Source organism: Myotis yumanensis, unplaced genomic scaffold (assembly GCF_028538775.1).
Source record: "Myotis yumanensis isolate MYYU_CA2020_CCGP unplaced genomic scaffold, mMyoYum1.0.hap1 SCAF_11, whole genome shotgun sequence".
Lineage (NCBI taxonomy): Eukaryota > Metazoa > Chordata > Mammalia > Chiroptera > Vespertilionidae > Myotis > Myotis yumanensis.
Window position 1 is genome coordinate 36,437,481 of NW_027223762.1, and position 24,325 is coordinate 36,461,805.

The 24,325-nt window shown below is 35.5% G+C and overlaps 1 protein-coding gene across 4 annotated transcripts in view; it reads right to left on the reverse strand.

Annotated features, from left to right (window-relative positions):
- Positions 1-24,325, reverse strand: part of VPS54 (VPS54 subunit of GARP complex) — a 101,016-nt gene that overhangs the window by 25,876 nt on the left and 50,815 nt on the right. For all 4 annotated transcript variants that reach the window (XR_011473172.1, XM_070429330.1, XM_070429331.1 and 1 more), the window contains exons 8-12: positions 17,952-18,078; positions 16,883-16,990; positions 13,656-13,711; positions 11,571-11,667; positions 4,278-4,618 (exon numbers count right to left, since the gene is read on the reverse strand). Coding sequence is in view for 3 of the 4 variants with exons in the window: in XM_070429330.1 (XP_070285431.1) it covers positions 4,278-4,618; positions 11,571-11,667; positions 13,656-13,711; positions 16,883-16,990; positions 17,952-18,078 (729 nt within the window). In the remaining variant the exon portion in view is untranslated. The remainder of the gene's footprint in view (positions 1-4,277; positions 4,619-11,570; positions 11,668-13,655; positions 13,712-16,882; positions 16,991-17,951; positions 18,079-24,325) is intronic.

A 24,325-nucleotide genomic window follows, 5' to 3' on the forward strand; every position in this document is an offset into this window, starting at 1 on the left:
TTCTTTGAAAGGATAAACAAGACTGATGAACCTCTAGTTAGGCTCACCAAGAAACAAACAGAGAGGACTCAAACTAAATCAGAAATGAAAGAGGTAACAACCAATCCCACAGACGTACAAAGGATTATAAAAAAAATACTATGAACAACTCTACTCCAACAAACTGGACAACCTAGACGAAATGGACATAATCCTAGAAAAATACAAGCTTCCATAACTCAATCAGGAAGAATAAAAAAACCTGAATAGGCCGATAACTACCAATGAAATTGAAGCAGTAATCAAAAATCTTCCAGCAAACAAAAGCCCGGGGCAAGACAGCTTCACAGGGGAGTTTTACCAAACATTCAAAGAACTAAAACCTATCCTCCTCATACTATTGCAAAAAATTCAAGAGGAAGGAACACTTCCAAGCTCATTCTAAGAAGCCAGCATTACCCTAATCCCAAAACCAGATAAAGACACCACAAAGAAAGAGAATTACAGGCCAATATCCCTGATGAACATAGATGCCAAAATCCTCAACAAAATTCTAGCAAATCGGATGCAGACATTACATTAGAAAAATCATACACCATGACCAAGTGGGATTTATTCCAGGATGCAAGGCTGGTACAATATCAGCAAATCAATAAATGTGATACCTCACATGAACAAATTGAGAGACAAAAATCACATAATCATATCAATTGATGCAGAAAAAACATTTGACAAAATCCAACACCCTTTCTTGATAAAAGCCCTCAGCAAAGTGGGAATAGAGGGATCATACCTCAACATAATAAAAGCCTTATATGACAAACCTACAGCCAACGTCATATTCAATGGGCAAAAACTAAAACCATTTTACCTAAGAACAGGAACAAGACAGGGATGCCCACTTTCACCACTTCTGTTTGACATAGTACTAGAAGTGCTAGCCATAGCGATCAGATAAGAAAAAATAAAAGGTATCCAAAATGGAAAAGAAGAAGTAAAACTGTCGTTATTCGCAGATGACATATTGTACATAGAAAACCCTAAAGACTCCATAAAAAAACTACTAGATTTAATAAATGAATTTGGTAATGTAGCAGGATATAAAATTAACGCCCAGAAATCTATGGCTTTTTATACACCAATAATGACTCACAGAAAGAAAAACTAGAAAAAAAATCCCATTTACCATTATACCAAAAAAAATTAAGATACCTAGGAATCAACTTAAGTAAGGAAGTAAAAGACCTGTACTCAGAAAACTACAGGACACTGAAAAAGCGATAGAGAAGACATAAACAAATGGAAGAATATACAGTGCCCATGGATTGGTAGAATCAACATCATTAAAATGTCCATACTACACAAAGCAATCTATAGATTCAATGCAATCCCCATTAAAATACCAATGGCATATTTCAAGACCTAGAACAAACTCTCCAAAAATTCATCTGGAATAAAAAAAAGACCCCGAATAGCCACAGCAATTCTGAGAAAGAAGAACAAAGTAGGTGGGATCACAATACCAGGTATCAAGCTATATTACAAAGTCACTGTTCTCAAACTGCCTGGTACTGGACAAAAACAGACATATAGACCAATGGAACCAAAAAGAGAACCCAGAAATCGACCCAAGCCATATGTTCAATTAATATTTGACAAAGGAGGCAAGAGCATACAATGGAGTCAAGACAGTCTCTTCAATAAAAGGTGTTGAAAGAATTGGACAGATACATGCAAAAAAATGAAACTAGACCACCAACTTATATCATTCACAAAAATAAACTCAAAATGGATAAAGGACTTAAACATAAGATGGGAAACCATAAAAATACTAAAAGAATCCATAAGCAGCAAAATATCAGACATATGTCATAGCAATAGCTTTACTGACATGGCTCCTAGGACAATGGAAACTAAGGAGAAAATAAACAAATGGGACTACATCAAAATAAAAGGCTTTTGCACAGCAAAAGAAACCATCAACAAAACAACAGAGAGCCCACTGCATGGGAGAACATATTTGCCAATGTTATCTCTAATAAGGGTTTAATCTCCAACATTTATAGGGAACTCATACAACTTAACAAAAGGAAGCTAAACAATCCAACCAAAAAAATGGGCAAAGGACCTAAATAGATACTATTCAAAAGAGGACATATGAAAACATGCTCAAAGTCACTAATCATCCAAGATACGCAAATAAAAACAACAATGCGGTACCATCTCACACCTGTCAGAATGGCTATCATCAACAAATCAACAAATGACAAGTGCTGGTGAGGATTCGGAGAAAAAGAAACCCTGGTGGGAATGCAGACTGGTGCAGTGATTGTGGAGAACAGTATGGTGTTTCCTCAAAAAATTAAAAATGGAACTCCCATTTGACCCAGTGATCACACTTCTAGGAATATATTCCAAGAAACCAGAACCACCAATCAGAAAGGATATATGCACCCCTATGTTCATAGCAGCACAATTTACAATAGCTAAGATTTGGAAACAGCCTAAGTGCCCATCAGCAGATGAGTAAATTAAAAAAACTGTGGTACATTTACACAATGGAATACTACGCTGCTGTAAAAAAGAAGGAACTCTTACCATTTGCAACAGCATGGATGGACCTGGAGAGCATTATGCTAAGTGAAATACGCCAGTCGGAGAATGATAAATATCACATGATCTCACTCATTTGTGGAATATAATGAACAACATAAACTAATGAACTAAAATAGATTCAGAGACATAGAAGCATTGAATAGACCATCAAACCTCAGAGGGAAGGCAGGGGTGTGGGGGAGTTTGGGTGGTGAGAGATCAACCAAAGGACTTGTATGCATGCATGTAAGCATAACCCATGAACACAGACAGTAGGGGGGTGAGAGTGTGTGCTGGTGGGGGGGTGGGGGGGTGGGAACGTCCACGGAAAGGTCAATGGGGGAAAAAGGAGACATATGTAATACTTTAAACAATAAAGAATTAAATTTAAAAACAAAACAACAACAACAACAACAAACCTGGAGCAGCCTCCTTATACAAAGATAGATGCTACACAATTAGGATAGGAGAGCTGCCTTTTCAGCTCTGGACCACTTACCTCTGAAATGTTAAATGAGAGGACCATAATGCTATATTGCTTAAGCTATAGAGGTTTTTACATCTCTTTTAATAGCAGTTTTAGACTGTACCCTAACCAGTAAATGTGAAACTATTAGACTGAACACAGAAAAAAAATGTTTTTATTAATATGTAGTTCAGAGGTTTATTTGGGTTTTCTTTTTGTTGGGGAATGGAGGTGATATAGTTGACTTTATGCTGTAAATGCAAGCTCCTGAGCCATAAGCTGACTTATGTGAAAATGAACAGAAGTTCTGAGTTCTTATGATTCTTAACAATAATTAAATCCAAACTATATTCTTGGACCAGAAAGACTTTATTGGCTTTGTTTATTTTCATTCTTTCTATATTCTAGATTATTGGGACAATTGGTGAATTCTTAATACAGTTTGTAGATTAGATGGTAATAATGTATCACTGTTTCCTTGATTTTAATTGGTATTCTGTGGTTATTTAAGGGAGTGGTATTGTATTTAGGAAATATACACTGAAGTATTTGGGGATAGTGGGACATCAAGTCTGCAACCTATTGTCAAATGATTCAGAAAAAAAACATGAGACAAAGAAGGAAAGGGGAAGAGAGAAGGAGAGAGAAAAAGGAAGGGTGGGAGAAACAGGGCAATATGGTAACCTGTTAACAACTGGGAAGTCAAAGTGAAGGATTATGAAAGTCTTTAGTACTATTTTGGCAACTTTTCTGTAAATATGAAATTATTTCAAAATAGTAAGTTTTAAAAAGTAATGTTTAAAAAGACAATGTGATCCACTTGGAAATTCATGTCTTTGAAAAATCAAAAACTAAATCAAACAGATTTTTACTACATACAAAATACAAGGGTGACATAGAAGAAAAGAAAAATAGGTGATACTGATCTGAGTTTCAGGACAAGTTCTGTCACTACTGTCTTTAAGTCATCTAAGCTCTTTGAAATGAAGGCATTTACTTAAATGGTTCCTTTCTAGCCTTAAACTTCTCCAATTCTCGATTACTTCCAAAGCTCACCTCCTAACTACCTTTCATACATTTCCAATAAAATACCTGTTTCATAAAATTGATTTTTGTTAAAATAAATTCCAAGACCAAAGTTTGTATGGTTTTTCAGTAAACTGAATAATCAACCTATTGAAACCATTAATAAGATGACTCAAAATCTTGTTTAGTTGGAAGCAGTTACCATACTCACATAATGTCCACACCTCCTGGAATAGCTGATGATGATGTCTGCTCTTTGCTGGATGAAGAATCAGTAGTACATTCTGGTTCAGATACTGAATCACTGCTGCAGGGCTCACTATTTGGAGATGCATTTCTTTGAGAGGTAGTGTCACTTGTTATAGGTGTTAATTCACTCTCACTGAATGCATCACTTATAAATATGTCTTCGTGGATTAAATATGCCACCTCTGTGTCCAGTGAATTATCCTTTGCAGCATTCTTCTGTTGCAAAATATCCTCCATTTCTCTAGTTCTTTGGTTTTTGTCAAGAACTGAGAGAACAACATTGTGAATGATATTTAACGTTGCCTATAAGAAAACAGGATACATTTTTAAAGGATTTAAAATATCTTGCACCTAAAGTTCCTAAAGTAAATTCTGTGTATGAACATTTTATAAATGAGTCAAGGTCATGTATGTAAGAATTTCTACTAATCTTTTATTTTATTACACTGTAAAGGTGACTTGTGAAAAAGAACTGCTCAAGAGAAATGGGTTACCTAAAGCTTAAATAAAACTTCTGTATTTTAGCTGATTTAGTAAATTAAAATCTCCCTAAATATATTGCAGATTTCTCTAACCTCTTAGATAGGTTACACTAAACATAACTTGCTTGTAAGAAATCATATTCATTGATGTGCTTGCTTAAAAGAAAAAAAAATCCACATTCCTTACCATGCCTAACCTTAGATCCATTTCTCTCCTCATCTCATGCCTGTTTTCATTCACTCACCACTCTGCAGACATTCTGGTTCTCTTTCTACTCTTCTAAATTCTATTGTTCCCATCTCAAGGCCCTTTGTTGTTTCCTCTGCTTGGAATGCTTTTCACCTTGACCTCTGCATAAGTGTTTCCTCTCATCACTCAGGTTCTTGCACAAAGTTAGTTCCTCGAAGAGGCCTTCTCTGACTCTCCTCCCAGCAACTCCATCCCATTACCCAGTTTTAAAAATATAACAGTTATCATTATATTTTTAACTTTTTAATTCTAGGTCTTCACTAGAATGTTAGCTCTGATATACTCTAATCCTAATGCCTAGAATAGTGCTGGGCACATAGGAAGTACTTAATAAATATTGAAAGCTAGATGAATTAAGAGTAATTATATATAAATTAAGTCTTTATGAACTATTAGGAAATAAGGGGCTACTTGCCTACTTTAATATTCATGGTGGCATTCTCATAACTTGTTGCCCCCTTTCTAAAAACACTGATTTCTTTTTCAAGATCTACATGGTTCTAGGTTAAGAGACTCCAACCTCAGGTCTTCAAAGACAGGATTAAGGGTCTAAGCTCATGCAATCAGCACATGGAACCACCATGGCCTGAGCTTAAAGCTAAAGAAGATGCATAGAAGACAAACTGAGAAAAATGCAGAGAAACAAAACCAAGGCTAGATAACATCATCAACTTTTCTATCAAACACCTAAAAGCTGACCTACATCTGGATATTTTTTAGTTATATATACTAGTAAGTTCCCTTAATGGCTGAAGACACTCTGGCCATTGTATTTTCCTGTTATTTGGAACTAAAAGCACTCTTAAGACACAATAGCCCATACAGTATATTGCAGAAATTCTGTGCCTTTAAGGGCTACACTACCAAAGTGTTTATGCATACATTTTTTTCTTTCTCTGTTGATCAGTAACTTCTCTATTATCACAAACATGCTCCTTGCCACACTCCCCATTGAATATTTTAATCCCCACTACAGTCTTAATCTTTGATGTGATTATATCCCCAACCTCATTTTACTTTTCTTCATATCTTTCCATCTTGCATATTTCCTGTCTTAATTTTTTCTTTTAGTAAAAAGACTATGATGGTGACACAGTCTTTCTCTTCCCAGCTATACAAATCAGCTTAATCTTTGGGGTACAGACAACAAACAAGAATTTTAATAAAAATTCAAAATAGAATTAACAGTAAAGAAGAACAAAGTTGGAGTTCTCATAGCTGGAGATCTGATTTCAAAATTTACTAAGCGATACCATTATCAAAAAGTGTAGTACTGTCATAAATATAGACATATAAATCAATGGATAGGATAAAGAACCCAGAAATAAACCCTCACATATATGATCAAATGATTTTTGACAAGGTTAACAAGACCGTCTTCAATAGATGGTGTTTAGAAAACTGGATACCCACAGGGCAAAAACCAAAGTAGGACCTTTTTCTTATACTATATACAAAAATTAACTCAAAATAGTTAAAAGATCTAAAATATAACCTAAAATTATTAACTTTTAGAAGAAAACATAGAAGGAAAGCTTCACAACATTGAATTTGGTGATGCTTTCTTGGATATGACACCAAAGCACAGGCAACAAAAGAAAAAGTGAACTATATCCAAATTAAAAACTTTTGTGTACCAAAGGGCACAAAAAAACGGTGAAAAAGCAACCCATACAATGAGAGAAAATATTTGCAAATCATATATCTGATAAAGAGTTAATAGCCAGAATATATAAAGAACTCCTACAATTCAAAAAACAAAAAAACATCTGATTAAAAAATGGTCAGACTCCCACACCTGATGAACAGCTTCAGACTACATCAAATCACCAGAAACACTGCAGGTCAGAGGGAGTGGCAAGAAATATTCAAAGTGATGAAAAATAAGGACCTACAACAGAGATTACTCTACTTAGCAAAGCTATCATTTAGAATTAAAGGTCAGATAAAGAGCTTCCCAGACAAGAAAAAGCTAAAGGAATTCATTACCACCTAACCAATATTACATGAAATGTTAAAAGGTGAAGAAGAAGGAAGAAGGAGAAAGAAGGAGGACGAAGGAGGAGGAGGAAGAGAAGGAGGAGGAGAAGACGGAGGAGGAGACGGAGGAGGAGCAGCAAAGAAGATATTTCTCCAAAGATATTAAAAATAGCAATAAGCACATAAAAAGGTCAACATCACTTAATCATTAGAAAAATGAAAATCAAACCAAAATGAAGTACAACCTTATACCCATTATGATGTCTACTATCAAAAAAAGAAAAAGCAACAAGTGTTGGCAAGAATGTGGAGAAATCAAAATCATTATGCACTACTGGTGGGAATATAAAACTGCAGCTATTATGAAAAACAGCATGGAAGTTCCTCGAAAAATCAGAAAAAGAATTGTCATATAATCCAGCAATTCCACTTCTGAACATATACCAAAAGAACTGAAAGCAGCTATGAGATATTTGTTCATATTGTGAAGCATTATTCACAATAGCAAAATGTGGAAGCAACTCAAGTGTCCACTGACAGAAGAAGGAATGAACAAAATGTGGTATATACTATATATATATCCCACGTTCAAAGGCTGTTAAATCGCGTTGTTTACCCATATCTTCAGAAAAAAATCACTTCTACTGTCATAGTCAACAACCTGCTTCCCTATTTATAATGGTCTGGCCCTCTAGCAACTTCACGAAATTATAGCTAATTTGCCTACAAACATCAGGTGGTCATAATAATCTGGCCACTCAGTGTATATATTTAAATGGAATGTTATTTAACCTTAGAAATGAATGAAATTTTGACACATGCCACAATGAATGAACCTTGAGAACATTAAGCTAAATGAAACAAACCAATCTCAAAAGAACAAATACTGTATATTTAGCCCTGGCCGGTGTGGCTCAATGGCTGGAGCATCGGCTCCCACACCAAAGAGTTGCAGGTTCAATTCTCAGTCAAGGGCACATACCTAGGTTGTGGGTTCACTCCCCACCCCCGGTTGGGGCACATATGAGAGGCAACAAGTTGATGTGTCTCTCTCACATCAATGTCTCTCTCTCTCCCTCCCTTCTGCTCTCTCTGAAAAGCAATGGAAAATACCCTAATGTGAGGATTAACAACAAAAAAATACTATATAATTACAATTATATGAGGTACCTACAGCAGTCAAACTCAGAGAGGCAGAAAGTAAATGGTGGTTGCCAGGAGATGGAAGGAGGAAAAGGTAAGTAATTGTTTATTTTATTTTATTTTTTAACTAGAGGCCCGGTGCACAAATTTATGCACGGGTGGGGTCCCTAGGCCTGGCCAGCAATCGGGGCTAATTGGGGCCATCTCACTCAGTCCGGATCAGGGCCGATGGGGACCGGCCAGCCGGGGAGGGGTCACGGGAGGTTGGCCAGCCAGCTGGGGAGGAACCATGGGAGGGCTCCAGGGTGTGTCCGGCCCTCTCGCCCAGTCCCAATCAGCAGGACCCCAGCAGCAAGCTAACCTACTGGTTGGAGCGTCTGCCCCCTGGTGGTCAGTGCATGTCATAGCAACTGGTCGAGCAGTCAACCAAACAGTCGACCAATCAGTCAGACACTTAGCAAATTATGCTTTTATTATATAGGATATGTTTTTATTGATTGCAGAGAGAAAAAGGGAGAGAAAGAAATAGAAACATCAATGATGAGAGAAAATCACTGGTTGGCTAACTCCTGCATGCCCCCTATGTGAATGGAGCCCACATCCTGGGCATGTGCCCTGATCTGGAATAGAACCACAGCCTCCTGGTTCATAGGTCGACACTCAACCACTGACCCACAAAGGCTGGGCAACTTATTGTTTTAATAGCTACAGAGTTTCAATATTTTCAGATGAAAAGTTCTGTAGATGGATGGTGATGATAGTAGCAAAACAATGTGAATACCACTAAACTGTACAATTAAAAATGGTTAAGGGAAAACCAAGATGGCGATGTAGGTAAACACCTTACTCGCTGACTCCAACAATCACATCAAAATTACAACTAAAATACAGACAACCATCATCCAGAACCACTTGAAAGCTAGCTGAATAGAAGTCCTACAACTAGAGAAGTGAAGAAGAAAGCACGCTGAGACTGGTAGGAGGGGCAGAGGCACGGACCAGGCTGGACCGGCACCCGTGTGTGCAGTTTTTTTAATCAGGACGGAAATGCCCTCTGTGGAGGCCCTCTGTGAGGAGCAAGGGGTCCCATGCCCACTAGATCCCCAACCCAGGCTCCCAAAGCTAGGAAATGAAGCCCCCATAACTAAGGGCTGTCAAAACCAGCGGGGATTGTGGTTGAGTGACATGGAGGCTGCTGGAGACCCAGATGTTCCTCTTAAAGGGCCGGCACATAAACTAAACTTACAAGGTCCTACTTCCTCTGAGCTCTAGTGCCAATGTGAAGCCCTGGAGCACCAGACACTTATGAATAGGAATTGGATTATCTGGCATCAAGGCAGGAACTCGGGAGTGGCTTTCTCCCAGATGGAGGTGCTCCCAGGGGTCATTATTCCTATGCTGGGACCTCCCCTTTTGCAGGGCTGATTGGCAGCCATTTCTGTTTGCTCTGCCCTGGTGATTCCCTGAGACCCCACCCCATCCAATTTGCAGCCCCACCCATGCTCTTTGCAGCAGCTTTCGCATATGAATGGCCTGTCCTTGCTCAGGCTTCAGACTTTGCTAAAATCTCTCAAACAAGCTGTAGCTGGGTCAAGGAGCCCCAAATCTATCAATAAAAGGCCTAAGACCTGGCACTAGTACCAGCCTGCCTTGCTTTACAGCTAAGCCTTGCCTGGGCACTTCCAAGCCCGATACAAGTAGGAGGAATCTGCAGATCTCTCTGTAGCTCCTGCTGGGTGGCCTCAGGCAGTGGCTGACTTTGCACCTCCTTGGAGACTCAAGAGCTAGTGCACCCAGTGGTCATCATCAGACCATATCAGATTATAGCTCTACATATCTATAAGTGACCACTCAAGTGGCAGACTCAGTGAACACCAAAGTCCCACTGAAGCAAGTCCTGCTCTATAGGGGTGTCTCCTGCACAGCAGTTCTCGCACTGTAGTCGCAGCTGGTCTTCACAGTCAATTGGCCTAGAGGTCAATTCCTCCCAGTGACACCAACAGCAATCAAGTCTCAACTACAACAAGACTGTGCACACAGCCCACAAAGGGGGGCACCTAGAGTGCCCAGCTCAGGTGACTGGGGAGGCTAAGCCACTAGGCTCTATAGGACACCTACTACACAAGGCCACTCTACCTACTCTAGGAGACATAGCAGCTCTACCAATACATAGAAACAAATACAGGGAAGCAGGGAAAATGTGGAGACAAAGAAACATGTCACAAATGAAAGAAATGGAAGAAAGCAAACTACTGGATATAGAGTTCAAAACCATGGTTATAAGGTTACTCAAGAATCTTCATGAGACCATCAGGGATTTGGTGAGATTTTCAAGGATCTTAGTGAGAATGCCAATTCTATGCAATGTGAAAATCCTCCATTTCCAGACATGCAATAACAGAAGTGATGTCATGGTGGGAATATAAGGAAAAGTGAAAACATGACCTAGTTATTGATCAATCCACAGATACAGGTTTCCTATCTCTGTCAACAGGTGGGATCAACATTTTGGTAGGAGTCTAAATTAGGTATAGTGAATAACATTTTATTCAACTTTTCCCACTCTGGAGAGCTTATGCATGTGACTTAGCAATACTCAAATGTCATCAATGGAAAGTCATGTCATAGATAAGTCCCTAAGTCCCTAAGACCATTTTAACATGATACTCAGGAGATGCCAGAATGTTAACCAGTACATATAACATAATACTGATATATGATAATTAAAAGAATATCTCATTTCATAAATAGCCTACTATACTCAGTAATTCCTAATGACTTTCTCTTATTAAAATACAATCCCAAACAAAATGTATTAGAGCCTGTGAAATCTTTTCTTCCCCAAAACGCTGTGTGGTATGTGTTCTTTTCTTTATATTTAATGGCCTAAAAGTAAGTGGTTTGACTAAAAAGACAAAATAATTAAATGTAATACATGATCCTTAATTGGATCCCAGATCGAAAAATGAAATAAAAACCTGCAACGAAGGACAATAATAAAGCAATTTAAATATGAAATATGTTTAAAAATGCCATCATCAACACTAAATTTCTAGAAAAATTAAGTGATTTAGGACATATTTTTTAATTTTATACAACATTGGACCTCTAGATAATCTAGAGAGATTCAAGCCTCATGAAATCAGAAAATATTTATTGTATAACATTTAATGCCAAGCAAGCTTATTTCTTTTTAATATCAAATAAATCATCCAAATTATAAAAGGTACCAAAATACTCTGCAACACTTCAAATCTTATTTAAAAACAGGACTTGGAAAAATTACTGAAGCAAAGAAATTGTGTTTTATTCTAGTTTGATTCTATATATATTTATAAATCTAGAAAGTTGACTTAATTTTAGGGATATTTTGGATAAACTGATAATCATATAAGCTTACCTTAACTCTCTGTAGGAAAACTGTAAACTTAAAGAAAATATCCTTTAGCAGATCAAACCACTGAGGAAAATTCAACATTCTCATCTGATCTGCGAGCCTAAAAAAAAAAAGAAATCAAACAAAAATAATGATTGTCTTTGAGTCAAATGATATATGAAATAAACGTATGAATTAAAGGAAACTATACTAAATTCTAGTATAGTTTTTATACTAGTATACTAAATACTATCTAGTAACATAAGAATTATGTAATTTCATCTAGATACCTTATATCAAAAAATTGAGTTGGGGTCAATTACCAACCAACTCCTGCTTGGTTAAATATCTTTAAGACTAATCTAGTCAAGTATACTGACTTATGAATCTTACAAAATAATTCCATGTGAGCATGATTCGTGACCATTGGGTGAAAAGCCAGAGAGAGATAAACCAATTTTGGTTTAAGGTGGAGAAGAAGTATTCTGAAATAAGTAAAAATAGGAATATAACATCTCCCTTAATAACTTAATAACCTACTTTTCTAATTACAAGCTAAAAAGTACTTTTCCATATATGGCAATGGTGGCTAAGAGCATGAGCTCCGGGCCCACAATGCCTTGGATCAAATTCCAGGCCTGCCATTTACTAGCTGTATGACTTTGGACAAGTGACTTAACCCCTGCATGCTCTCATTTTCTCACCTTAACATGGGTGAAAGTAACAGAACTTACCTTGTATGATTGCTATGAATATTAACTGAGCTAATAAGAAGTACATAGAATAATTCATGGTGCATATAAAGTTCTATGTATTAACCAGTATGGTATCAGTATACATATATATGAGTCATTATATATCGTATTAGTATAATATATAATAGTATAGCCAATATTTTATAGCTGACAACAATCAATAACTTCAAGATAAAAAGTTAATGCAAAATAGTGCCATAAAAATATTTTATAGTATTACAATGACATTACACTAAATTTTTAATGAATGCTGCTGCAGCTAAGAGTTTATATTCCAAAGATACTCCTATACTTGAGATACAGGAAGTTCTCTATTTGAGGAAATATCCTAGGGAAGAAAAAAATTAAAAATAACTGACTCTCCATTTCTATAGGGCTTTTAAAAGTGTCCCAATAACTTAACTTTTCTAACTACTGCACTAGTGATTCCTGCAGTATTAGGGCTGCTCCAACTAACTCTGAAACTGAGTTTTCACTAGGTAATGGTATGTAAATTAAAACTCCACATCCTCATTCTATGAGTCTGACCTAGAGGAGTTTCACATTTGTCCATACTGTTAGTCATATTTTAGGCCAGTCAATAAAGTTTATCTATTTGAATGAGAAATTCATAGTCATAAAATATTTATCACTATTCTCAAAATAAAAGAATAGGGATTACAATGGTGAAAATAAAGTTATAGATATGGGCAATTCAAAATCATGTACTCAACTTTTCAAAGCCAATTAGAAGCTGGGTTTTAATTATTTGGGCAACTAATTTAAATTTCACACTGATATCCTCTGAAATGGATTATCTTTAATTTCCCCCCTCCATATCTACATTGTATCCTCTCTAACCTCTGTCTGCCCTGGGAGGCTGATCTGCTGGGCTTGGTCCTTTACAAAAGATGGGAAAGAAGAGCCCTGGCCAATGTATGTCAGTTGACTGGGCGTAGTACTGAGCACTGAAAGATTGCAGGTTTGATTCCTGGTCAGGGCACAGGCCCAGCTTGTGGGCTCAATCCCCTTGTAGTGGGTGTGCAGGAGGCAGCTGATCAATGTTTTGCTCTCACATGGATGTTTCTCTTCCCTCTCTCTCTCCCTTACTTTCTCTCTCTTAAAAAAAAACCCCAAAACAATCAATAAAAATTGTTTAAAAAGACAGGAAGGAGAAAAGGTGCTCATAACTCCATCTCCTCTCCTTGAGGGGTTACCTCCAGATGACTGCCTCCCTCCAGTGAAGATAATTTCAACTACTGAATGTCTTTTTTTTTCCCTACCACTACATATCTTTCTCCTTTTGAATTCTATTAACTGCTCTCTTCCCTTAATAGAATTCAGAAGGAATTCTGTGACTGATATTTATACTTACTTCGTAACAGCATCTGTGTCTAGTTCTTCTATTTGTGAAACTTTATTAATCACACACTGCAAAATTTAAGAAAAAAAATGTGATTAATGTGAATTCTAAGTACTGTATGTATATTTAAAAGGGCTTCAATGGGTAGAAATGAGAAAAATTTAAGAAGTGTTACTTTGAAAATACATCTTAAAATTAAATGAAAGTAAAAAGGCCTCAAAGATTCTGATAATTATCTTACCAGACTCCTCTTGTGTCTCTTATACATACCTCAAGGTGTTTAAAAAACTTCAACATTACCATTACCCTATTAAATAATTATTCCAGGGTAGCTTAAACTGTATTAATTAAAATCTCCTACTATTTAAAACTATTCAAAACATAAAAGAACACAGAATTATAATACTTAGGAACAAGATATAAACCCCATATTAAAACCCCAAATAAAATATGACAAATTTCTGTATGCTGATTTTGTATCCCACTATTTTAGTGAATTTCTTTATTAATTCTATTATCTTTTAGTTGGATTCTTTAGGGTTTTCTATATATAGTATCATGTCATCTGCAAATAGTGACAGTTTTACTTCTTCCTTTCCAATTTGGAGCCTTTTATTTATTTTTCTTGTCTGATTGCTGTGGCAAGGGCTTCCAGTATTATGTTGTAATAGTGGTGAGAGTGGGCATCCTTGTCTTATTCCTGATCTTAGAGGAAAAGCTTTTAGCTTTTCACCATAAGGTATGATGTTAGCTGTGTGCTTGTCATATAGAGCCTTCACCAAGTTGAGGTAAGATCTTTCTATACCCACTTTGTTGAGAGTTATCATAAATGGATGTGGAATTTTGCAAAGTGCTTTTTCTGCATCTATTGAGATAATCATAGGATTTTTAGCCTTGGTTTTGTTGATGTGATGAATCACGTTGTTTTTTGGATGTTGAGCCACACTTGTATCCCTGGTATAAATCCTATTTGATTATGTAGTATAACCCTTTAATGTACTGTTGAATTCAGTTTGCTAGTATTCTGCTGACAATTTTGTTCAGGAGGTATGTCAATAGATGAATGGCTAAAGATGTGTGACACACACATACGTAGTATTGTATAATGTGTATATACACACACACAGTGGAATATTATGCGGCAATAAAAAAGAATGAAATCTTGCCATTTGCAAGAACATGGATGGATCTAGAGGGTATTGTGCTAAGTGAAATAACACAAATATGGTATAGTTTCACTTATGTGTGGAATCTAAAAACAACAACAAATGAACAAACAAAACAAAAATAGATTTATAGAACAGAGACTAAAGGGATGATTACCAGAAGTGAGTAGATGGGTGAAAAGGGGAAAAGGAATACAGTCTGTAATATTGTGATAAGTTTGCACAGGGAAGATGATTACTATAATCAGTGGGGTGATCATATTATAAGATATAAAAATGTCGAAACTAATATAACCAATATAATATTGTTTACCAACTAGAATTAAGTTTTAAAAAATGTAATTCCAAAAGAAATTTATTTTGGAAGCTACATTTTCTTTTTCTTTTTTTAAATATATTTTTATTGATTTCAGAGATGAAGTGGGGGAGAGAGAGAGAGAAAGATAGAAACATCAATGATAAGAAGAATCATTGATCGACTGCCTCTTGCACACCCACCATTGGGGATCTAGCTCGCAACCCAGGCACGTGCCCTTGACCGGAATTGAACCTTAGGTCCCAGGCCGATACTCTATCCACTGAGCCAAACCAGCTAGAACGGAAGTTACATATTCTTGCAATACATGCAACAGTTTAAAGTTGAGAAAAAAAATGCTTAGACTTCAAGAGAAGTCTGGGAATTAAAACAGCAGTTTAAAAAACTTATTTAAAAGCATAGTATTCTTACAGAAAATTGTACAAATTATGTTTATTGCTCAATATTTTTTCACAATGGAATACACCTGTGTAACCAGAACTCAGATCATGAAACTGAACACTGTCAGTAAGCCATTCTCCTGCTCCCCTCCAAGTAACTGTTTCCTCCCAAAAGTCACTCCTATCCTGATTCCTAAAACAATAGATGTTTGAATCAAGTCAGTGGAATCATACAGTGTATAGTTTATTTGGCTACACATTATGTATGTGATATTCATGCACATTGTTGTATGTAATTTATTCATTCTCATTGGTGTATAGTATTCAATTATATAAATATACCACAATTCTATTTATCTTTTCTACTGATGACAGAATTTTTTTCCATTTTTTTAATATAAATAGTGCTACAATGAAATTCTTGTGTCTTCGGTGAGCTTATGTATGCATTTTTGTCAGGTAAATACTTTGAAGTATAACTACTGAGTCTTAAGTGTATATTTAGCACTAGCAGATAGTGCCAACAATTTTTTAAAGTGGTTTTAACTATTTTAAAATAGTGTTTCAGCCAGTGTTTGAAAGAGGTAAAAGATGGGGTGACTATAATTTTTTATTTGATTTTATTTAAACATTAAAAACTTGGTATTGTACATTCAACTTCATGATGGTCAATTAAGCCTAGTAAACACATTTTAAATTGTTGTGTGTTTTTTTTATACAGAAAAACTGAAGTTCAGTAAATAAGATTTATCTGAGTAAAAAAAGCCAAAACAGAGATCAGGAAAGACTAAAAAAAAACACATGGATTTCAGTTTACAATTATGATTTCTTAGAGATCAAATGTAAGATGAAATGAACATTTATCTACTGCTGGTGACAGTATATACTGTTAATTTTTAAAAATTTAAAAATTGGTCACTATCTGACCAATAATTCCACTTTCAGAAATCAGTTATAAGGAAACAGTCTTATATAAAACCAAACAAACAAAACTGTATACCACAGACACTTGTCACAATGTTCTTAACAGTACCAAACTGAAAACAACTTAAATATGCAGCATAAAGAAAATGTTAAGTTTAACATAATATTGATGAAATTTTATACAATCACTAAAAATCTAACTGAAATATATTAACAAATAAAAATATATATAGGATGATAATAATAATTAAAAACATCAGTAACAATTTATACTTGTAAATATTATAATATTTTAGCTGATAGGGCTATGTTCTACTTTTCTACATTTTCAGCTTTTAAATAAATGAAAAAATATTACTATTATACTATATATATTATTTCTAGGATCATGTAAAAACAAACTTCACAAAAGATTCTAGAACAAAATATATCAAATAAAAAATGTATAATTACCTGTTTAATGATATTCTTTGCCGTAATAATCATTTCTTCACTATAGATTTCTAAAAAATTAAGTTTTCTTTGTTTTAAAAGTCCAAATACAAGAGATACTAGTCTTTCCTATCAAAATAAAAGAAGAGTGTGTAACTTCACACTTTAAATACCAAATAATCTTAGAAATATTAAACACCAAAGGTTTTATTTTTAGATGCTCAGAAACCTATACTACACATGGTATTTTTTAGAAGCCTAGGGAAAAAAAAACCAAAAACCCTTCTACTGCAATCTGGTCATCAGATTTTTGGAGTCAGTGTCCTAAAACAAATAAATCCTATTCCATAAGAGTGGATCAAATGAAGCTGGTTTAAGGGCAAGACAATACAAAAATGTATTTTAGCCTAGTTTCAAGTAGCTAGAAAATACCCTTCTTAAACCCTGATGACTAACAATACTCTGTGATCCATGTGCTTTTTAATTAGTGGTCTAGAAGACTGGAATGATGACCTGGACTATCTGTGGAGAATTAACTGCTAACAGGTACAAATAGCTCTTAACTACTTAGATTGCTATCAGGGCTTTTTGGAACTTTACTATTTCTTAGCATTAATTAGCATTGATAAGTTACCAGATAAGTAAAGCCTGGATATGATGTACTTGTATATGCATGTGCATAAAACATGTTCATAATAAGTGCTCAGTGAATGTGAATGACTGATGAGTTATCATATAAGAATAATCACTTTTTAAAGAGATATACTCCAGTACATGCATATACATGGATATACGTTAATTTGTCCATATCTACATTTTGAAATTGGTTTGTAATCTATATAGAGACCTCATTTTAACTCCAATTTCTAATTAAGCTATAAAATTATTTTATTCTCTAATTTCACAGGATAATAAACAATTATGGTACTTGCTAAAATCACATGTGAAGTACTTTATAGGTCTAATAAAACTTGAAATTTAGTGTAATTTTGTTCACTATAATCTGAGAAGAATGTGTTCTAAACTAAGGATTTTAGGAATTAGCACCAAGCAATGATATAAATTTCATTCCAGTGCTTAAAAACCATACCTCTTCTAAAATCTGATAGTCGTCTTCCAGTGGTCTATTTAAGTCACTGTGACAATAAGTAGAAAATTCTGCAATCATCATTTTATCTATCAGTTTTTCTAATTCACAAAGCTGTGATCCCAAATGCCTACAAAGGAAGAAGAAAATGTTACATATAAAAAATCCAAATTCACTCCACGATTAAGGGAACTATAGGCAAAACTTTTCTGACAGTACTTGTGCAATAATGTGATGCTTTAGTAAAATGGAGTCCTTTAACTTAACAAAAATAACTGCAACAGTTTCACATCACCTCCCAAATTCTATTTTTCTTTTTAACTTCCAGTTAAATGTTATAGGAAACCTGGTTCTAGAAATTCCGTGACTGTTTTTTTTGTCTGCTTTTACAGATAAAATATTCAGATATTCTGAGTCCTTTCTTCACTAATCATTTACTGCAGGGGTGGGGAACCTTTTTTCTGCCAAGGGCCATTTGGATATTTATAATACCGTTCTTGGGCCATACAAAAGTATCAACTTAAAAATTAGCCTGCTATATTTGGTCAAACATTTAATTAACTCACTTCTAATGCTTTGCAGGGCCATTCCAAATGATTTTGCAGGTCTTATATGGCCCATGGGCTGGACATTCTCCACCCCTGACTGAACATCAATACCAGTAGCTCCCAAGCCATTCATTTATTCAACAAATACAAGCACCTACTATGTGCCAGGTCCTGCTCTGGGTACATATAAATATCTGAAGGACTATCAGGACAGATTGACTCAATTCAATCTCTGTCATCATCAGTTTGAGTTACTGTGCAATATCCCTCAGGTCCAAAGAGAATTATTTCAACTGACTTTAAAACAGTAATTTATCCATTCATCCACAAAGGATATATCTTAAGGAAAAGAAATCCTACATTACAAAAGTAATCATATTGTTAGTTCTGAGAGCATTCTATTTATATTGTAGGATAAAACAAATGAGTAATTATGTTGACATCATTAGGAACTACAGTTTTCAGCCTGTTCAAAAGGATATGAGTAAGACTGAAGTAAAAACTCTACAGTCCTGAATTTAATTGAAACTATCAATATAAACTCATATTTTTTTTTATAAAGGGAAAATTATTCTTTAGCTCTTTCCACTACAAATTACCTCTGGTACTTAGGCTGTAATTTTAAAATACCATTTCCTACTAAGAGAAACTAGAGCTCTTTAGAAAAATGGCAGATTACAAGTCTGGGGCAGAAAATATGTAGGAGTATCTTGTCATAACACAAAGTAAGAAAACAATCAATGACTACTCATGGAATCATGTCTCAATAATGAATTGGAGGAGGTTCCTACAAAAGATAGGACAATTTGAACATTGATAAAAATAAAAACAGCAAAGAACTTAAACACTTCAAATATATATAAATTCCATGTGTTTATAAAAATATTTTTAAAAACTCATCAGTCACCTTTGGAAGATGCTGGATTTTCAAATCACTATTTTTTAAAAGTTCTAAATAAGGGAAAAGAATCTAGAATTTATTCTGCCTACACTTATAAGAAATGTCCTTCAGAGTTATCAAATAATTGTTACGTAGAAACACTGATTTGAGGAAATATTCCAGTTAGTAAATTAATAAAGAAGTATAGAATTAGAATATCATGCTTTGGAACCCATAATAGATTAGTCTAGGCAATGAACATCAAATGGCTGCTAGTTTCACAAAAAGAGAGACAACCAGATATATGCATCTTGACTGAAATATACACCACTATCTATTAGATACTCTTGACGAAAAGTAAAACTTAAATCTGGTCAAGACTTTAAATCTAACTACCAGTTTATAAAAATTATAGGCAAAAGAAAAACACACTAAACATGAGGGTGTAGTTGGCAAAACCCAGACTCTCAGAAGACTCTAAAAGACAACTAACTCAATTTCTTCAATAAATATTTTGAAAGGAAGAATACAAGAAGAATGAGGAACTATAAATCAAGACACTTGAAATATATCAACCAACTGCAATGCATAGATAATATCTGGATATTTTTTTCAAGAAAAACGATACAAATGAATTTTGAGATAAACAGGAAAATGTGAACATTCACTAGATATTTGAAAGTATAAATGATATTAGAGTTATGTTTTTTAAAATCTTTTTCTTTCAAAGATATATCATGAAATATTTATGGGAGAAAGGAAATGATGTTTTAAATTTGTTTCCAATACAGGAGTAGGTGGAGGGACATAGAGAAAAAAAGTTGGCTATGAGTTTGTAACTCACATGCGATGCACAATTTATCTAGCTTCATACAACTCTCGTCATATAATTTCTTCTACTTTTTAATATGTCTGAGTTTTCAGTAAGTTTTAAAAAGTACTAACAGAGCAGGATATAAATCTACCCATAATTTTACTATTGCTTGGTTCTTAAATTTTATGAAAATCAGATTTCTTTTTAAGGCACACTAGAGGTTACACTCAGGTATGTGTTACATTCAGGTATGAATGGTCTTCAACAAATTCCAACAAAGAATTATGGTGACAAGTCAATATGATTATATCTACTGATGTTTGGGCATCAAAATAAAACTCTAATTTCAGCATAATAACTTATAAGTGAGGTTCTATTTGACCTCACATATTGTCTTAATTAAGTAGCTTCATTTTTATGCATTCTTTAACTACTTTCAAAGTCTGATAACTATAATTTTAAAAAGGCAGATATGAATTTTAATGCTAACATCAATAGTACATAATCACAGGTACATGATATATACACAAAGATTTGTCTAAACCAGCCGTGGGCAAACTACGGCCCTCGGGCCGTATCCGGCCCATCTGAAATGAATAAAACAAACAAAAAAAAAGACCGTACCCTTTTATGTAATGATGTTTACTTTGAATTTATATTAGTTCACACACAAACACTCCATCCATGCTTTTGTTCTGGCCTTCCGGTCCAGTTTAAGAACCCATTGTGGCCCTCGATTTAAAAAGTTTGCCCACCCCTGGTCTAAACAAATCCTTAAACAAAACTTTCAGGATTAAGATGTTCTACAAGATTCACCTATTCATCCTTGCTCTAATTGTTTTTTATATTCTTGACTGCTTTGAGAATAGATATAATAATGGTCTGCACATTATTAACCTTATAAAAATATTTAAGATTAATCTTTTAACAATTCATTTTAAAAGTATGTATGCTGTCTGTATATAAGCTCGGTCTCTACAGATTCTGCCCCTATCCTCTTTTCTGGGTGTTTGTTGTTTGCATTTATTGGCTTATCTGTTTGTTTTGTGGTGTTTTCTCAACATATATATATTTTTTTCTTTTTTTTCCTTTTTCTTTTCTCTCCTCAATATAATTTGTGCTCTTTTTACTCTCCCCTAATTCTCTTTTCTCTGATGGTCACTTATATTGGTGTTATCGGTGTCGTGAGCACATTCGTGTTTTGTTTGCTTTGTGTCATGTCTTGTTGAGTTGCATTTTGTCCTGTTTGGTCAATGTGGTAGAGAGCAAGCCAAATAACCAGACACCTGGAGAGGAGACGCCATCCACAAACGGGTCAGTAACACTCTAGACCCAACTACAGAGGCAGGAAGATGGCGGCTGGGAGGACGGCAGTAAGGGAGAAAGCTTGAGTGAGTGAGGGAGCGAAAGGGGACTGTGTGGAAGTATGGTGTGTGTGTGTGTGTGTGTGTACGTGAGTGAGGGAGAGTTAGATCCCACAGGACCTTCAGGGGCTGGCGGACCAGGCTCACCTAGCCAGGCAGCCTCTGCTACCATTGCAAAGAGTCCCAGGGCAGCCAGCTCTACCACAGAGGCCATGCCATCTTGAAAGGGTGAGCTGCTGTGACTGGGAGCCCACCACTGCTGCGAGCAGCCACATGAGCAGTGCGCATCTGAAAAGCCGCCGCCAACTGAGGAGCAGCTGCTGCCACTCGAGGAGCAGCCATTGCCTGAGTGGCCACTGCTGCCTGAGGAACAGCCACCACCCGAGTAGCCACCGCTGCCTAAGAAGCAGCCCCCGCATGACTCAACACCTAGATCCTTTGGTGAGAGAAAAAATGGGGAGACAAAAAAAAAAAACCCTAAAGGAAAGAAAAGGGAAAATCACCAGAAAAGCTAAGTGAAACGAAGGCATGCAATGTGTCAGGAAAAGAATTCAGAATAAGGGTCATATAGTTCGTAAACTGGGATGGATGAAAAAAATCAACAACTTATGTAAGAATCAAGAGGAAATAGAGTGATATAGTTACAATAAAAAAACACTATGGAAAGTTTCAACAGTAGACTAGGAGAAGCAGAGGACTGAATTAGCGAATTAGAAGACAGGGCAGCAAAAGACCCAAACTGAACTGCAATTGGAGAAAAAAATTGAAAGACAGAAGGAGAGCCTAAGGAAGCTTTGGGACAACACGAAACAAAACAACATCCATATAACAGGGGTGACAGAACGACAAGAAGAGGAACAAGGGTTAGAAAACCAATTTGAAGAAATAATGTCAGAAAACTTCCCTGATTTGGGGAAGAAAAAAGTCACACAAGCATAGAGAGTCCCAAACAATATGAACCCAAAAAGACCCAAACCAAGACATGTTGTAATTATGATGGCAAACGTTCAGGACAAAGAGAGAATCTTAAAGGCTGCAAGAGAGAGACAGAAAGTTACGTAAAAGGGATCTCCCGTTAGATTATCAAATGATTTCTCAACAGAAACACATCAGGATAGAAAGAAATGGAAAGAAATTTACCAAGTGATGCAAAGCAAGGGACTGAATCCAAGAATACTCTATCCAGCAAGGCTATCAATCAAAATTGAAAGGGAAATCAGGAGCTTCACAGACAAAAAAAGGCTAAGGGAGTTTATCACCACCAAGCCAACAATGCAAGAAATGCTAAAGGGACTGGTGTAAAAAGAAGAAATAAAAAGGGAAGAAGAAACACAGGCACAAAAAAATAAAAATGGTTACAAACAAGTACCTATCAATAATAACTTTAAACGTAAATGGACTAAATGATCCAATCAAAAGACATCGAGTGGCTGAATGGATAAAAAAACATGACCCATATATATGCTGTCTACAAGAGACCCACCTCAGTGCCAAGGGACTCACACAGACTGAAAGTGAAGGGATGGAAAAATATCTTTTAGACAAATAGAAATTAAAAAAAAGCTGGGGTAGCAATACTTATATCTGACAAAATAGACCTCAAAGTAAAGGCCATAACAAGAAATAAGGAAGGCCACTTCATAATACCAAAGGGATCGATACAACAAGACGATATAACCCTGGTAAACATATATGCACCCAATGCAGGAGCACCCAAATACATTTAAAAAACTCCCAGAAGATATCAAGGGAGAGATTGACAACAATACAATCATAGTAGGGGACTTTAATACCCCACTGACATCACTGGATAAATCCTTTAGACCAGTGGTTCTCAATCTTCCTAATGCCGCGACCCTTTAATACAGTTCCTCATGTTGTGGTGACCCCCAATTTCATTGTTACAAATTGAACATAATTAAAGCATAGTGATTAATTACAAAAACAATATGTAATTATATATGTGTTTTCCGATGGTCTTAGGCGACCTCTGTGAAAGGGTCGTTCGACCCTCAAAGGGGTCGCGACCCATAGGTTGAGAACCACTGCTCTAGACAAACGTCAGCAAAGAAACAGCAATCCTAAATGATTCACTAAATCAGATGGACTTAATTGACATCTTTAGAACATTTCACCCCAAAGCCACGGAATATACATTTTTCTCAAGTGCACATGGGACATTTTCAAAGATAGACCACCTATTGGGTCACAGGCAAAGTCTTTCTAAATTCAGGAAGATTGAAATCATATCAAGCATCTTCTCAGACCACAATGGCATAATATTAGAAATAAACTACAATTAAAACAATAAAAAAAAATTCAAACACTTGGAAGCTGAATAGCATGCTATTAAACAATGAATGGGTTACCAAAGAGATCAAAGAAGAAATTAAAAACACCCTGGAAACAAATGACAATGAAAACACAACAATCCAAAATCTATGGGACACAGTGAAAACAGTCGGGAGAAGGAAGTTTATAGCTCTACAGGCCTACCTCAAAAAAAAAAAAAAAAAAAGAAAAAATAGTAATAAATTATCTAACTCTACAACTTAAAGAATTAGAAGGAGAGCAATAAGAAAAGCACAGAGTGAGCAGAAAGAAGGAGACAATAAAGATCAGAACACAAATACTAAATGACATAGAGACAAAAAAAACAATACAAAAGATCAATAAAATCTAGAGCTGATTCTTTGATAGGATAAACAAGATTAATGAACCTCTAGCCAGGCTCACCAAGAAGCAGAGAGGACCCAAATAAACAAAATCAG